Source organism: Chrysemys picta, chromosome 13 (genome assembly GCF_011386835.1).
Source record: "Chrysemys picta bellii isolate R12L10 chromosome 13, ASM1138683v2, whole genome shotgun sequence".
Lineage (NCBI taxonomy): Eukaryota > Metazoa > Chordata > Testudines > Emydidae > Chrysemys > Chrysemys picta.
The window spans coordinates 20,851,952-20,868,790 of record NC_088803.1 but is presented as its reverse complement, the minus strand read 5'-3'; the positions used below and the strand labels follow the sequence as shown (position 1 = coordinate 20,868,790).

The window sequence follows — 16,839 nt, the reverse complement described above, 5'->3', positions numbered from 1 at the left end:
TTTTGGCTGTTTTGAAATTAAACAGTTTAAAGTTTTCTTTTGAAATGGTATTTCACTTGAAAAATTAGGTAAATTGAAAATAAACGTGTATAAAAAAAACCCTCTGTCAAGGCTGATTCCCCACTCTGGCACTTTGAGTGCAGAAGGTGGGGGCCTGCAAGGACTCTAAAAATTAATACTGGCCACCCTAGGCTTGTATTAAAGTTACAGCTTTTCGCTGACCTTGGATTGGTAGATGCTGCCACCACCCAAGTGCAAAACCCTTTTGAGAGCCCAGGAAGATACACATGGGAATTCCTTCCTATTGGGTACCCTCAAGCGCTTTCATAACCAACCTCTGGGGAAAAGCTGAGAATGGAAAAGAAAAAAAAAAGAGAGATCAGCTGTTGCCACCAGCTAACTAAAAAACATATGCACAAACCTCTTAACACACAGAAATCCATCCTGTTCTTAAAAAATGTAAATTTTATGAAAGAAAGAAAGAAAGAAAGAAAGAAAGAAAGAAAGAAAGAAAGAAAGAAAGAAAGAAAGAAAGAATACATCTGGAAACTTAGGCTATTTCTAGGTTTTAAAAGAGCAATTACAAGGATTAAGCACCAAGAATAGCTTTCTTGAGGTCCAGTTTAAAGGTTACAAGCAAAACAAAAGCACATGGGGTTAGCACAGAGGAATCCACAAGCCATAAAGAAATAAAAAGAGATAAACCTAATCATATCTTCCTAGATGATTTTTCATACCTGTTCCCAAGCTTCTTACAGCATAGTTGCTGCCCTGTCCGCCTCTGCTCCCGATAGAACAACAACAGACAGACAAAGGGGGATTTTTTTCTCAATTTTAAAAAGTTCTAGCCTTCCCTTGGCTCTTTTGGCCAGCTGCCCACTTACTTCCTTTTACCTATGCATCACAGTGAGACTTTTTAACCCTTTACAGGTAAAGCAAGTAGAGAACAACTACCAAGAGAGATTTTATAGCTAACTGGCTGGCTGGGTGTCCATAAAAGGAAGCTATCCTCCGCCCTTCATTTATCATACCCTCCAACAATGACCAGAAACCAACCAAAAAACAAACAAACAAACAAACAAACAAAATTTGGGGTTGAATAATCTTTTAGAAAACCATCCAATGCTGATTTAAAATTGTCAGTGATGGAGAATCCACAACAATCCTTGGTAAGTTGTTTCAATAGTTATTATTCCCATTATCTAAAATCTAGACAGCTTTTCTCCAGTCAGAATCTCTCTAGTTTCAACTTCCAGCCATTGATTTGTATTAGACATTTTCTCTGCTAGATTGAAGATCCTACTATTAAAAAAAATCAAGACTGTGATTGAGACTTTCATGCCTTCTAGCTCTCTTCATATTTTGGAAAGTCAAGGATTTGGGGATCATATGCTAGGGTGAGATTTTCAAAACCACCTAAAGCATTTAGAGGCCAAACTCCCACTAGTTTTAATGGGAAATGGGTATCCAAATCCCTTATACAGCCTTGAAGTCCTCTCTTTAGAAATGCTCAGATACCTCAGTGATCTCTGAGAGCTCATGGGAAGAGGCTGACATTTACAAAGTTACCCGTGGGTTCAAATAGATTTGAAAATATTGTCAGGAGTTATTATTATACTTCTACTATTTTGCTCCTGTATCCAAGTACTGTTGAGAATGGGGGGCAGGGGGGAAATACATTAGGAAATGCATTGACTTTTCAGTGGAACCACTCTGGATTTACGTAGCAACCCACCTGATTCAATATTTTGTAGACAACGAAAGAGGCCCAGATATCAGTGAGAGAGAAGAGTTCATCTTTAGCTGCCTGGCACACAAGAGAGTACGCCTTATGAAGATCCCATGAAGATTTGGAAAGTGTATCACACAGGCGTTCTTCCAAGTCCTGTACTTTCTCTGTCCAGTCCTTGTCTTTGTAGAGGGTAGACATGCACCTTTTAATGAACCAGAAGGGATATGGCTGAGACTAAGGGAGTAGGATGGGGAATTCCCCTCCCCCTTTTAATCTTTATACCTTTTATTTTTCATACAGGGAATTCTAATGATCATCCTGGCATTGTAACAAATATGTGACTTAACAAGGACTTTATTCACGGCTGTCTGTCATCATGGCCGCTGGGAAATGTATGGCAATAACAGGGATAGAGTTAAGATCCTCTGCTGAATGCCAAGGCCCCTATGATGTATGAATAAGCCATTGTGACTCTATCCAACAGAGGGCAGTGGTGAGCACACTACTCAGGCCATTCTGAGTGTGACCCAGAGCCCAGGGCTCTTCTTGAGCTACTGGGGAAAATACATTGGAGTTCAGGGTGTATGACATAGGGAGGAGAAATTTTGATCCCTCCCAGCAGAAGGCAGTGGTCTCTCTCTCTCACACACACACACACACACACACACACACACACACACACACACACACACACACACACACACACACACACACACACACACACACACACACACACACACACCATTTCAATAGGCCACCCTTGATCACCCTTCTCATTTTCTGCCACTGTAGTTCACTTCAATGGGGTGACTATCAGAGTAAAGTTCTACTCAGCAAGCATGAGAAAGAGAGAGAGGTTTCTGAAGATTTTCCTTTCCCCATCTCTTTCTTTGTTGACAAGTCCACTCTTTTTGCTTCCTTCCAAGCCTCAATACTGGGGACCTGTCTGACTCTTCCCCCTCCTTCCCTCTGTGTATTCTAAATCTCTTGGTACATCCCAGTGAATCCCCAAACCCTTAACCATCCCCACACATTGCCCTTTTCTCACTGTCCTCACTACTGGAACCCTATCCTCTGTCACCTTGGTTTTTGTAAACATCACTTCTCTGGTCTCCACTGATCCTCACTTCTACAGCTCTTCAGTCTGCCAAGAATGCCTCTATGTCTTCTAATCATGTCACCCACCACCTTGGATCCCCAACATCAGCTCTCCATGCCCAGCTACATAGGCACTGACTTCCCCTCTGCCCGGTGGGTGCTCAACTCCCCCCCACTCCTGCCCCCGCCCCACCTCGCCTCTTCCCACCCCTGCACCACCCTCACTCCACCCCTATTCCACCCCCTTCCCCCAAGTCCCTGCCCTGTGTTGCGGATTGTGGGGGAGTTAGGGCCCTGCACCCCTCTTCCCGAGATTCACTGCGACTCTCAGCCAGCCAGTAAAGCAGAAGGTTTATTCAAGGACAGGAACACAGTCTCAAGCAGAGCGTGTAGGTACGACCAGACCCCCCTCAATTAGGTCCCTCTGGGAGGTTCAGGGAGCTTAGACCCCAGCTTGGGGTTCCCTGCGTTGCACCACCCAGCCCCAACCGAAACTAAACTCCCAGCCCCTCCCGCTGCTCCTCTCCTTTGTTCAGTCTCCCGGGCAGAAGGTGTTAATTCTCCCCACCCCCGTTCCTGGCTCAGGTTACAGCTCAGGTAGCTCCCTTCAAGGGAAGTCCCACATCCCCACTGCAACCCCCCTGCAACATTCCCAGGTCAAATCTGCCCTGCTCCCTGCTCCGTCACATCTCTCCCCCCTTCGAGACTGAACTGAGCGGGGTCACTCTGACCAGTGACCTGGGGAAGTTCAGGGCTCCCTCTCCGGGACAACGCGTCCGCTATCAGGTTGTCACGTCCCTTCACATGGACCACGTCCATGTCATAATCCTGCAGGAGCAGGCTCCATCTCAGGAGCTTGGCGTTGGCTCCTTTCATCTGGTGCAGCCAGGTCAGGGGAGAGTGGTCGGTGTGCACGGTGAAGTGACGCCCAAAGAGATATGGCTCTAGTTTCTTGAGGGCCCACACCATGGCCAGGCATTCCTTCTCGATGGCCGCGTAGTTCTGCTCCCGGGGTAGTAACTTCTTGCTCAGGTACACGATGGGGTGTCTCTCCCCCTTTTCATCCTCCTGCATTAACACCGCCCCCAGTCCTGTGTCTGAGGCGTCGGTGAACACCATAAAGGGCTTGTCAAAGTCTGGGTTTGCCAGAACTGGGCCACTGACCAGAGCCTCCTTCAGCGCCCGGAGAGCCTCCTGGCACTCCTCGGTCCAGACCACTTTGTCTGGCTTCCCCTTCTTGCACAGCTCAGTGATGGGGGCGGCTATGGCGCTAAAGTGGGGCACGAACCTCCGATAGTACCCTGCCATCCCAATAAAGGCTTGGACCTGCTTTTTGGTTTGAGGAGCGGGCCAGTCTCTGATCACCTCCACTTTGGCTGGTTCCGGCTTTAGGCAGCCGCTTCCCACCCGGTGGCCTAGGTAGGATACCTCAGCCATCCCCACCTTGCACTTCTCCGGTTTTACGGTCAGCCCAGCCTTCTGGAGTCGGTCCAGCACTTGTCTAACCTGGGATATGTGGTCCTCCCAGGTCTGGCTAAAGACACAGATGTCATCGATATACGCCACGGCAAAACTCTCCATCCCCCTCAGTAGCTGATCCACCAGGCGCTGGAAGGTGGCCGGCGCTCCCTTGAGGCCGAAGGGCAGGGTCAGGAACTCATAGAGCCCCAGAGGGGTGACAAAGGCCGATTTCAGCCTGGCATCTGCATCCAGCGGCACTTGCCAATAGCCCTTTGTAAGATCCATGGTGGTAAGGTACCGAGCACCTCCCAGCTTGTCTAGGAGCTCGTCCGGCCTGGGCATGGGGTAGGCATCGGCTACAGTGATGGCATTGAGCTTCCGATAGTCCACACAGAACCGGATCGACCCGTCCTTTTTGGGGACCAGCACCACCGGCGAGGCCCAAGGGCTGGAAGACGGCTGGATCACCCCCAAAGCCAGCATGTCATTGACCTCTCTTTCCAGGTCCTGAGCAGTTTTCCCTGTGGCTCGGAAGGGGGAGCATTTTATAGGTGGGTGCGATCCTGTCTGCACCCGGTGGACAGTCAGATTAGTGCGTCCAGGCTGGTTGGAAAACAGCTGCTGGTACAGATGCAGCACCCCTCCGATCTCAGCTCGCTGGGCAGGGGTTAGCCGATCAGAGAGGGGAATTGCTTCCAGGGGGAAGCCAACTCTTGTCCCAGGGAATAGATCTACTAAAGGGTCATCTCCCTGCCCCTCCCACTGTCCACACACGGCCAACACCATATTCCCCCTGTCATAATATGGCTTCATCATATTCACATGGTACACCCGGTGGTGGTGTGCCCGGTTCGACAGCTCCACCACATAGTTTACCTCGTTTAGTTGCTTGACAACCTTGAAGGGCCCTTCCCAGGCGGCCTGGAGTTTGTTTTTCCTCACGGGGATGAGGACCATCACCTGATCCCCAGTGGCGAAGGCGCGGGCCCGTGCTGTGCGGTCATACCAGACCTTCTGCTTCCTCTGGGCTCTGGCCAGATTCTCCCTGGCCAGGCCCATGAGCTCGGCAAGTCGTTCCCGGAAGGTCAGGACATACTCCACCACCGACTCTCCGTCAGGAGTGGCCTTCCCCTCCCATTCGTCTCTCATCAGGTCGAGGGGCCCCCTTACCCGCCTTCCATATAGCAGTTCGAAAGGCGAAAACCCGGTAGACTCCTGGGGTACCTCCCTGTACGCAAACAGCAGGTGAGGTAAGTACTTGTCCCAGTCCTGCGGGTGCTGATTCATAAATGTTTTCAGCATCATTTTTAGCGTCCCATTGAACCTCTCCACCAGCCCGTTGGATTGGGGGTGATATGCTGAGGCCCAGTTGTGCCGGACCCCACATCTCTCCCACAAGCACCGGAGTAGGGCCGACATGAAGTTGGACCCTTGGTCCGTCAAGACTTCCTTGGGGAACCCCACTCGGCTGAAAATGGTCAGCAGCGCATCCGCCACAGTGTCTGCTTCAATGGACGATAAGGGCACTGCCTCGGGGTAGCGGGTGGCGAAATCTACCACCACCAGGATGTATTTCTTCCCAGACCGGGTCGTCTTGCTGAGAGGTCCCACTATGTCCATGGCCACCTTCTGGAAAGGCTCCTCTATGATGGGCAAAGGTCTCAATGCTGCCTTCCCCTTGTCCCGGGCCTTCCCCACCCTCTGGCAGGGGTCACAGGATCGGCAGTACTGCCGGACGTTGGTGAAGACCCCGGGCCAGTAAAAGTTCTGTAGCAGCCTCTGCCTGGTGCGCCGGATCCCCTGGTGCCCTGCGAGAGGGATGTCATGGGCCAGGTACAGTAGCTTGTGGCGAAACTTCTGGGGAACCACCAGCTGCCTCCTGATCCCCCACGACTCCACTTCCCCCGGGGGAGCCCACTCTCGGTAGAGGAACCCCTTCTCCCACAGGAACCTCTCCTTGCATCCTCTCCTCATGGTCTGTCCCACACTGAGGTCAGCCAGGCCCCTTAGCTTCCGCAGGGAGGGGTCCTTCTGCAACTCGGCCTGGAACTCGGCGGCTGAGGAAGGGATGGGGACCTGCTCCCTCTCGTCGGCTGGGTCGGAAGCCCCAGCCACCCCGCGGCCTGTCCTTGGGTGTTCCCTCCCCACCCGGGAAGGGTTCGGTGCCTCCGGTGGGACATCCTTCCCAAGGTCAGGGCGTAGTGCCCCTCGCCGGCTCTGGCTACGGGTCACGACTAAGGCGGTCTGGGGGCTGCTTGGCCAGTCCTCTAGGTCCCCCCCCATCAACACCTCAGTGGGCAAATGGTGGTGCACTCCCACGTCCTTGGGGCCCTCCTTGGCCCCCCATTTCAGGTGTACCCTCGCTACGGGAACCTTGAATGGGGTCCCGCCCACCCCGGTCAGGGTCAGGAAGGTGTTGGGCACCACCCGATCTGGGGCCACCACCTCGGGCCGGGCCAGTGTCACCTCTGCGCCCGTGTCCCAGTATCCATAAACTTTCTTCCCATCCACCTCCAGGGGAACAAGGCACTCGCTCCGCAGGGACAGCCCCGCGCCAACCCTGTAAACGGAGAACTTTGAATCCGGAGCATCTGGCCCCCCAGAGAAGCTGGCCGGGGGCCCTTCTCTCTCTTGAGCAGTTGATAAGCTGCCAGCCCCTCTTGCGTGGGAAGCCTGCCCCTCGTCCGTCTGGGCCTCTACCAAGTTAACCCGGTGCGGGTTCGGTCTGCTCAGTCTGTCCTTGAGCTTGGGGCACTGGGCCCGAACGTGGCCTCTTCGGCCGCAGTAATAGCAGCTCAGGTCCCGTGGGTCCCCTCGAGCCGGTCGGTTGTCCCTGATGCTGGGCCTTCCCCGTGGGAGGGGATTCCCCATATTCCCCCTTTGGGAGGTCCCAGGGTGACTCTCTCTCTGCATCGCGGCGGGCCTGTTCCTTTGGGGCTCCTCCCTGCCACCCCCTGACCGGCTCTTTACAAACTCATCAGCCAGCTGCCCGGCGTGTCGCGGGTTCTCTGGCTTTCTGTCCACCAACCACAGCCTCAGGTCGGATGGGCACCGCTCATACAGTTGCTCCAGTACCAGCAGTTTAATCAGGTCCTCCTTCGTCTGGGCCCCACCAGCCCACTTGCTGGCGTATCTTTCCATGCGGACGGCTAGTTGCAAATATGAGATCTCAGGGGTTTTATCTTGACCCCGGAACCTTTCCCGGTACATCTCAGGAGTCAGCCCAAACTCTCGTAGCAGGGCCCTTTTGAATAGTTCGTAGTCCCCTTTCTCTGCCTCTCCCAGTTGGCGGTACAATGCCACGGATTTGGGGTCCAGTAAGGGGGTAAGGACCCGGAGTCTGTCCGCGGGATCCACCCGGTGCAGCTCGCAGGCCGTCTCAAAGGCCTCCAGGAAGTCATCCATGTCCTCCCCCTCCTTGTATGGGGCCATGATGCACTTATCAAAGCTCCGTGCAGTCCTGGGTCCCCCATCACTCACCGCAGCCGGGGGTTCGCTGCCCCTCAGTCTCGCCAGTTCCAGTTCGCGCTGATGCTGTCTCTCATTCTCCTGTCTCTGTCTCTCATTCTCCTGTCTCTGTCTCTCATTCTCCTCCCGTTCACGCTGATGCTGTCTCTCTTTCTCCTCCCGTTCACGCTGATGCTGTCTCTCTTTCTCCTCCCGTTCATGCTGACGCTGTCTCTCTTCATGCTGTCTCTGTTGTTCACGATCCTCCAGCTCCCTCAGTTTTAGCTCTTTCTCCCATTCCAGCCAATTCCGCTCCCCGGATGCCGAACGTCGCCGGGAGGCTCCTCTGCTGGCCGGCGGGCTTCGCCGGGGGGACCCCCTGCTGGCCGGGGGGATCACGGCGCCTTCGGTATTTGCTGGGCTCCTCCCCACCCTTCCCCTAGGCATAGGAAGGAGGGGTCTCGGGAAGCCCTCAGCAGCCGGCTGACCACTCCCAGCTGGGACAGACACTGGTGCCTGCGCTGCATTTGCCAGGCTGCTTCCCTGAGACACAGGGATCAGTTCATTCGCGCGATCTTCCGCCTCCAGCTGGGCAATGAGCTGTTCTTTGGTGAGCCTCCCAATGCGCAGCTGCCTCTGCTTGCACAGCTCCACCAGGTCGCTCTTAAGCCGCTTGGCATACATCTTCCTGCTGGCCACTCACCGGCCTGTGTGCTCACAGCTCCCCACAGTTCCCAGGGGGACCCTTAGTGTGCCAGCCCTTCTCGAGGTCACCGCCTCTCTGCCAGGGTCGAGCTGCAGACTCCTCCGCCCCTGGGACCACTCGCTGCGATCCCCCCGGGGGACCCTGTTACTGCAAAAGTCCTTCTCGCTGGTCACACACTCCCAGGGGTAATAACCGTCTCTCTCCCACTCTTCAGCAGGCCTGGTCCCCGTCAATCCCCCTTCGTTTTACTGCTCCCCAGTCACTTACTGCAGGAAGCGCCGTCCACGGGGTGCAGTAGATCCCGTCGCTGCCACCAGTTGTTGCGGATTGTGGGGGAGTTAGGGCCCTGCACCCCTCTTCCCGAGATTCACTGCGACTCTCAGCCAGCCAGTAAAGCAGAAGGTTTATTCAAGGACAGGAACACAGTCTCAAGCAGAGCGTGTAGGTACGACCAGACCCCCCTCAATTAGGTCCCTCTGGGAGGTTCAGGGAGCTTAGACCCCAGCTTGGGGTTCCCTGCGTTGCACCACCCAGCCCCAACCGAAACTAAACTCCCAGCCCCTCCCGCTGCTCCTCTCCTTTGTTCAGTCTCCCGGGCAGAAGGTGTTAATTCTCCCCACCCCCGTTCCTGGCTCAGGTTACAGCTCAGGTAGCTCCCTTCAAGGGAAGTCCCACATCCCCACTGCAACCCCCCTGCAACATTCCCAGGTCAAATCTGCCCTGCTCCCTGCTCCGTCACACCCTGCTTCTTCCCACTTCTGCACCACCCTCGCCCCTCCCCCATTCCACCCCTTCCCCCAAGTCCCCGCCCCTGCCCTGCCTCTTCTCCACCTCCTCCCCTGAGCGAGCCAGGTCACCACTCCTCCCCCTCCCTCCTGGAAAGTCCTAAGAGCCGCCAAACAGCTGTTAGGCGGAGGGAGGGCGGGAATCACTGGGAGGGAGGAGGAGGATTGGGGATACAGCACACTGGCGAGGAGAAGGAGGTGAGGATGGGGGAGTTTGGCTGTTGGTGGGTGCGGAGCACCCGCTAACATTTCCCAGCCCCAGAGCACCCACAGAGTTGTCGCCTATGCCTGGCTAGGAGGCAGCTGTCCAGTGGGTAGGACGCTGGGTTAAAGCTCAAGAGTTCCATGATCTAGTCCCAGCTCTGCTGTGTGACCTTACACATGTCACACAGCTCTGTTTCACTTTGCATGCTTTTCCAGACTTCTCTGCTTAAAAGTGGGATTTCCAAAAGTGACTTAGGAATGCAAGTCAAAGGGTCAGTCACAGGGTATGTCTGCCCTGCAATCAGAGGTGTGACCACAGCATGAGTAGACACACCTGTGCTAGTTTTGATCAAGCTAGCATGAGTGCCAATTGCAGTGAAGCTGAAGAAGCATGGATCTCTGTGAGGGCTTGCTGAGGTTCCTCGGCAGCCTTGTACAGCCCATGCTGTAGCCCCAGAGCTTCACTGCTATTGGTGCCTGAGCTAGCAAGGTTAAAGCTAGCTCAGGTATGTCTATGCATGCTACATCACACCCCCTGTTTTCAGTGTAGACATACCCTTAGGTGCTTTTGAAAATCTCACCCATCATGCATTGAAAATTTACAGAGATAAATAATAATAAGAATGCCCCAGTGGCCACCAACTCTGTGCAGGAAAACTGGCTCATTCTCACTTCTGCTGATATGCACCTACCAGGTGGAACCCGATACCCCACACAGATACAGGACAGCGTCCAACAGGCCCTGCTTCTTCATCTCCACCAAGGATCCTTGAAGGGCTATCATGGCCCGTAGACCTCCGCCTGATCCTAGGACAGTGATATTGGGCATGTCATGCTTTGTATCCTGGGTGAGGGAAAAGAGGCAATGACAAATGAACTATAAATGCTGAGGCATCTCTGCTATTCAGCTCTTCGTACATATCCTTTCAAGAAATTCACACAGAACCTCAAGTTCCAAGACTTGTTTGCCTTATGTTAGGAAGCATCCTTATCAGGTGCCCAATGACCTTTGTCCCATGATGACTCAAGAGCAAATCCATTTTATCCTGCATATTCAACCATAATCACACAGTGGTAGCCCCGTATCTCTTAGGGCCCTTTGAAACTCATAAGAATATAAAAACGGCCATACTGGGTCAGACCAAAAGTCCATCTAGCCCAGTATCTGTCATCCAACAGTGGCCAGTGTCAGGTGCCCAAGAGGGAATGAAAAGAAGAGGTAATCATCAAGTCATCCATACCCTGTGTGAAAGTAGAATGAATTATATTGTAAAAATAGAATGGATTAAAGAAATGCTGTATGTTCCTTTAAGCAGGAATAAGGAATGTTGAAATATAGTTGTCAGGAAGAGAAACATTCAGGTATGAAACAATTGGTCCACTTAAGCTAATGGTGGGACATTAACAGGAGATCGGTAATAGTTAGTAAGGAAATAAGATATGTATGTCTAGCCCCAGGTAAACTTATCAGTTCTGCTTCCTTTTGTTATCTTGTTAAGTTCGTGCCCTTTTATCTGTATAAATAAGATAGTTTGAGTCTTTCATGGTGCTCACATTATCTGGGTGTATTAGCAGAGCACTTTGCTAATAAACAGAGTGGTCTGACAAATTGTGAGTCCTGAATCTGACTTTGACACCTGTCGCCCATTCCTAGCTTCTGAAAACAGAGGCTACGGACACCATTGCTGCCCATCCTGGCTGATAGTCAATGATGGACTTATCCTCCATAAATTCATTTAGTTCTTTTTTGAATCCTGTTATAGTTTTGGCCTTCACAACATCCTCTGGCAAAGAGTTCCACAGGTTTCACAGTGCATAGTGTGACGAAATACTTCATTTTGTTTGTTTTAAACCTTCGGCCTATTAATTTCATTTTATGACCCCTAGTTCTTGTGTTATCAGAAGAAGTAAATAACAATTCCTTATTTACTTTCTCCACACCAGTCATGATTTTCTAGACCTCTATCATGTCCCCCCTTAGTCATCTCTTTTCCAAGCTGGAAGTCACAATCTTATTAATCTCTCCTCATACTAAAGCTATTCCATACCCCTATATCATGTTTGTTGCTCTTTTCTAAACCTTTTCCTTTGTGTTTAATGTCTTATGCACCAATCAACAGACTGGGACCAGAATTTTCAAAGGGATGCAGATAAGTGCCTAGAAGGCATTTCAAAAGCAACTAAGCAATTTAGTGCCTAACTTTACTGTCCTTCATGTTGATGTCCCTTGCTCTCAATAATTCATGGGAGTGAGTTTTTGTTTGTTTGTTTGTTTGTTTAGACAAACTTGTAATATAGGACTAGTTTTTTTTCCATTTTGAAGCACTTGGAGGAGAGGAAGGTGATCAGGAACAGTCGACATGGATTCACCAAGGGCAAGTCATGCCTGACCAACCTGATTGCCTTCTATGATGAGATAACTGGCTCTGTGGATATGGGGAAAGTGGTGGATGTGATATATCTTGACTTTAGCAAAGCTTTTGATATGGTCTCCTACAGTATTCTTGCCAGTAAGCTAAAAAAGTATGGATTGGATGAATAGACTATAAGGTGGATAGAAAGCTGGCTAGATTGTCGGGCTCAACAGGTAGTGATCAACGGCTCGATGTCTAGTTGGCAGCCGGTATCAAGGGGAGTGCCCCAGGGGTCGTCCCTAGGGCTTGTTTTCTTCAACATCTTTATTAATGATCTGAATGATGGGATGGATTGCACCCTCAGCAAGTTTGCAGATGACACTAAGCTGGGAGGGGGGGAGGTAGATACGCTGGAGGGCACGGATAGGGACCAGAGTGATCTAGACAAATTGGAGGACTGGGCCAAAAGAAATCTGATGACGTTCAACAAGGACAAGTGCAGAGTTCTGCACTTAGGAAGGAAGAATCCCATACACCGCTACAGGCTGGAGACCGACTGGCTAAGCGGCAGTTCTGCAGAAAGGGACCTGGGGATTACAGTGGATGAGAAGCTGGATATGAGTCAGCAGTGTGCTCTTGTTGCCAAGAAGGCTAATGGCATATTGGGCTTTATTAGTAGGAGCATTGCAGTTCTGCAGAAAAGCATAAAGGTGATTTGATTGTGTTACCTAGTGACAGTTTGAAAACTTGTAGCAAGAAGGAAAAAAATCCTAAACTTGTGTGTGGCAAAGGGAAGGAGAATGCCTTTGACCTTTTGACTATGAAATCTGTCAGTTTGCCTGAAAGGGAATTGTGTAGAAATCTGCCTGATGAGCCAAAGGTGATCCTGGAGGTAAGTGAGACCCAGAAAGAGCCTGTTGTTGATCAGGAAAATGGTCCTTTAGAACAAGCTGTAAGTGAAGAGGGTAAGGGCAAAATTTCTGTGAGGGGTAAATTGTTGCTTAGAAAAGCTCCTAGGGAAAGGAATCCTCGTGGTAATTTGTGCAAGCAATTTGCTGCAACTGAAGGGTGTGGAAGTAATTTAATCAAGAAAGTTTCAGTTCCTAACAGCCAGAAATTTTCTGTTGTGAATGGACTAACTTTCCTTTTGAAAGATCCAGTGTGGATTGCTTAGAAAAGGTCTCAGATGAAATGAAAAGTGTCAGGGAATTTAAACAGCCCTGTGACCAAGTGGCTGTGTCTGGCCAGCTTGTTGGGAAGACAATGGTGTTGGAACAGCAATGTCTCCATGCTAATTCTTTAAGTGAGCAGTCTGTGCTTTTTACATCTGAATGCTTAAGGATGCAGGGGAGAACAAGGAAACTGTCATTCTCAGACTCTTTGGATTTGAGTGGTATCTCTTTAAGACAGAGTCCAGCCTTGGAATTGGTAGCAGTTAAGGATCTGAAAACTGTTGAACAGGCTCCTGTCTGTGTTGATGCAAATCACCTCACTAACAGGGAGAAGAAAGACTTGCTAATAGCTGTCAAGTATCAGGGGGTAGCCGTGTTAGTCTGTATCTACAAAAACAACAAGGAGTCTGGTGGCACCTTAAAGACTAACAGATTTATTTGGGCATGAGCTTTCCTGAGTAAAAACCTCACTTCTTCGGATGCTAATAACTTGCTAATAGCTGTTAGCAAAGAGAGCACACCCAATCAGCCAGTGAATTCTGTTAAGCAAGAGAAATGAGGGTTTGATCCTTCAGGACAAGGAGGAAAAAGATAATTTACTTTTGCAAAGAGAAGCCACAGGGTAAGCCTAAAATGCCAAAAATGGTATTGGGCCAGAGGTGTGGTATGATAGAAATAGTTGTATATAGGCACTTGCAATTAATTTGTTGTTATTGCTAATGGCATAGGCGCCAACTTTCCCTGGCGCTGGTAGGAACTCACTCCTCCCCTGCCCCGCCCCAACTCCATCCTTTCCCCGCCCCTGCCCCTGCCCCTGCCCCTGCCCCAACCCCATTCCAACCCCTTCCCCAAAGTCCCCTTCCCAACACCGCCCCTCTCTGCCCCTATTGGACCCCTTCCCCAAATCCCAGCCCCAGCCCCGCCTCTTCCCCAAGCGTGCCACGTTCCCCCTCCTCCCCCCTCCCTCCCAGCCGCGCAAAACAGCTGTTTTGCGGCAGGAAGTGCTGGGAGCTAGGGGGGGAAAGTGGGCACGTGGCGCGCTCAGGGGAGGAGGCAGAGGTGAGCTGGGTGGGGAGGCGGGGAGCTGCCGGTGGGTGCACAGCCTATGGCTAATGGTGATTTTTGTAACTAATGTGTTGCTATTACCAAGAACTGTAAAAATATACAATGTGCCTTATGTTTTGGAAAATCCCTTGAACATGTTAAGAGTAAGACATAAGAACACACTTTATGTTAAAAGGCCTTATACTAATGTTTCACAATCAGTGCTTGTAAACAGTCTTGGAACTTTTCACAGGAGAAAAGACATTCCAAACCTAATGTCCTGTATGGGGAAAAGGGAAACTGAGGCACACTATCATCTGCTTTCACTGCTAAATGACAAGATTCCTATACTATGGACAACATTAATATCTACAGTAACTTGATGTTAACTTGGTGTTCACATCTCAACTGCTAGAAGAGGGCCTCATCTTCCCTGATTGAACTAACTTCATTATCTCTAGACGGATTCTTGCCTGCATATTTATACCTGCCTCTGGAAATTTCCACTACATGCATCTGACGAAGAGGGTATTCACCCATGAAAGCTTATGCTCCAATACGTCTGTTAGTCTATAAGGCGCCACAGAACTCTTTGTCACTTTTTACAGATCCAGACTAACACAGCTACCCCTCTGATACCTGATGTTAATTGGGTTCCAAACATTTGCCAGAGCTTGTTTGGATAAAGTAGCTATGTTCTTTAGCTCTTGGCAAGATCACATGAGACATACAGGAACCATGCTGCAAGAGCAGATCCAATCTACTATTCATAGATTTTCAGGATTGGAAGGGACCTCAGGAGGTCATCTAGTGAAACCCCCTGCTCAAAGCAGGACCAACACCAACTAATACATCCCAGTCAGTGCTTTGTCAAGCCTGACCTTAAAAACCTCTAAGGAAGGAGATTCCACCACTTCCCTAGGTAAACCATTCCAGTGCTTCACCACCCTCCTAGAGAAAAAGTTTTTTCCTAATATCCAATTTAAACCTCCCCCACTGCAACTTGAGACCATTACTCCTTGTTCTGTCATCTGCTACCACTGAGAACAGTCTAGATCCATCCTCTTTGGAACCCCCTTTCAGGTAGTTGAAAGCATCTCACAAATCCCCTCCTCGTTCTTCTCTTCTGCAGACTAAATAATCCCAGGTCCCTCAGCCTCTCCTCAGAAGTCATGTGCTACAGTCCCCTCATCATTTTTGTTGCCCTCTGCTGGACTCTTTCCAATTTTTCCACATCCTCCTTGTAGTGTGGGGCCCAAAACTGGACACAGTACTCCAGACGAGGCCTCACCAATGTCGAATAGAGGGGAATGATCAGATCCTTCCATCTGCTGGCAATGCTCCTACTTATACAGCCCAAAATGCTCTTAGCCTTCTTGTCAACAAGGGCACACTGTTGACTCATATCCAGCTTCTTGTCCACTGTAACCCCTAGGTCCTTTTCTGCAGAACTGCTGCCTAGCCACTCGGTCCCTAGTCTGTAGCAGTGCATGGGTTTCTTCCGTCCTATGTGCAGGACTCTGCACTTGTCCTTGTTGTATCTCATCAGATTTCTTTTGGCCCAATCCTCTAATTTGTCTAGGTCCCTCTGTATCTTATCCCTACCCTTCAGCGATCTACCAATCCTCCCAGTTTAGTGTCATCTGCAAACTTGCAGAGGATGCAATCCACACCATCCTCCAGACCATTAATGATTAATTAATGGTTAATATTAATTAATATTTAACATTAATTAATTTATTGGTGGTTAATGAATGAATGATTAATTACTAGTTAATTCATTTATGATTAATATTTTTCTAACCAAGTTTTATCTTGAGTTTGTAAAGAGATTCAATCATGTTATTGAACCTGACTTGAATAAACCATTTCTGTTATACACCAATACTAGCTGTAGTAAGAGAGAACCAAGGATGGGGAGCTCTTGGGATGCAGTCAGCGATGTTTGTGTCATCCCTTCCTGCGTCAATTTTGCATTGGGGATGTGACATTATTGACATAAACTGCAACCACTATTATATATTTGCAACAAATATTATTCAAAGGTTGTCGTGTGAGGTGTCTATGAGGGGGTTATGATTTGCTGGTTATGACTGTGCTGTCTGTATGCATGTATCATTTTTGTGTTTAGAGTTATAAGTATTGGCTCTATATTATCTGTATTTCAAACTTGTGCTATGCTTCTGGGTGACACCCCAGACAATGTGGTCTCAGCACTGCCTAGCCTGCTTGATGGCCCATTATGGACCATCAGCTATACAACTGACCCATTGAGAGAAGGCAGATCACCTTGTGACTCAGCAAGGCATGCAGGGACATGCCTATTGACCGAACTCTAAGGTTTTTCCATGCCATGTGCTGGGTGACTTGTGGTTGGAACAAAGAAAGCACAAGCCACATGGCAAAAGGACTATAAAAGGCAGCAGCAGCATCTCCATTTTGTCTTCAATCCTGTTTCTGACCTCTGGAGAAACTTTGCTATAAACTAAAGCTCTGAACAAAGGACTGAATGACCCATCCAAGCTGTGGATGTACTCCAGAGACTTGATTTAAGCCTGCAGTTTATTCCATCACTCCTACAAGCCTGAACCAAGAACTTTGCCATTACTGTATGTAATTGATTCCATTTAACCAATTCTAGCTCTCATCTATATCTTTTTCCTTTTATGAATAAACCTTTAGATTTTAGATTCTAAAGGATTGGCAACAGCGTGATTTGTGGGTAAGATCTGATTTGTACATTGACTTGGGTCTGGGGCTTGGTCCTTCGGGATCGAGAGAACCTTTTTTCTTTTACTGAGGTACTGATTTTCATAACCATTCATCCCCATAACGA

The 16,839-nt window shown here is 49.7% G+C and overlaps 1 protein-coding gene across 1 annotated transcript in view; it reads right to left on the bottom strand.

Moving 5' to 3' along the window:
* LOC101942789 (cytosolic phospholipase A2 gamma-like) overlaps positions 1 to 16,839 on the bottom strand; it is a 49,237-nt gene that overhangs the window by 30,700 nt on the left and 1,698 nt on the right. Inside the window, exons 3-4 of the mRNA XM_065565606.1 lie at positions 10,126 to 10,277; positions 1,736 to 1,934 (exon numbers count right to left, since the gene is read on the bottom strand). Coding sequence (XP_065421678.1) covers positions 1,736 to 1,934; positions 10,126 to 10,277 — 351 coding nt within the window. The remainder of the gene's footprint in view (positions 1 to 1,735; positions 1,935 to 10,125; positions 10,278 to 16,839) is intronic.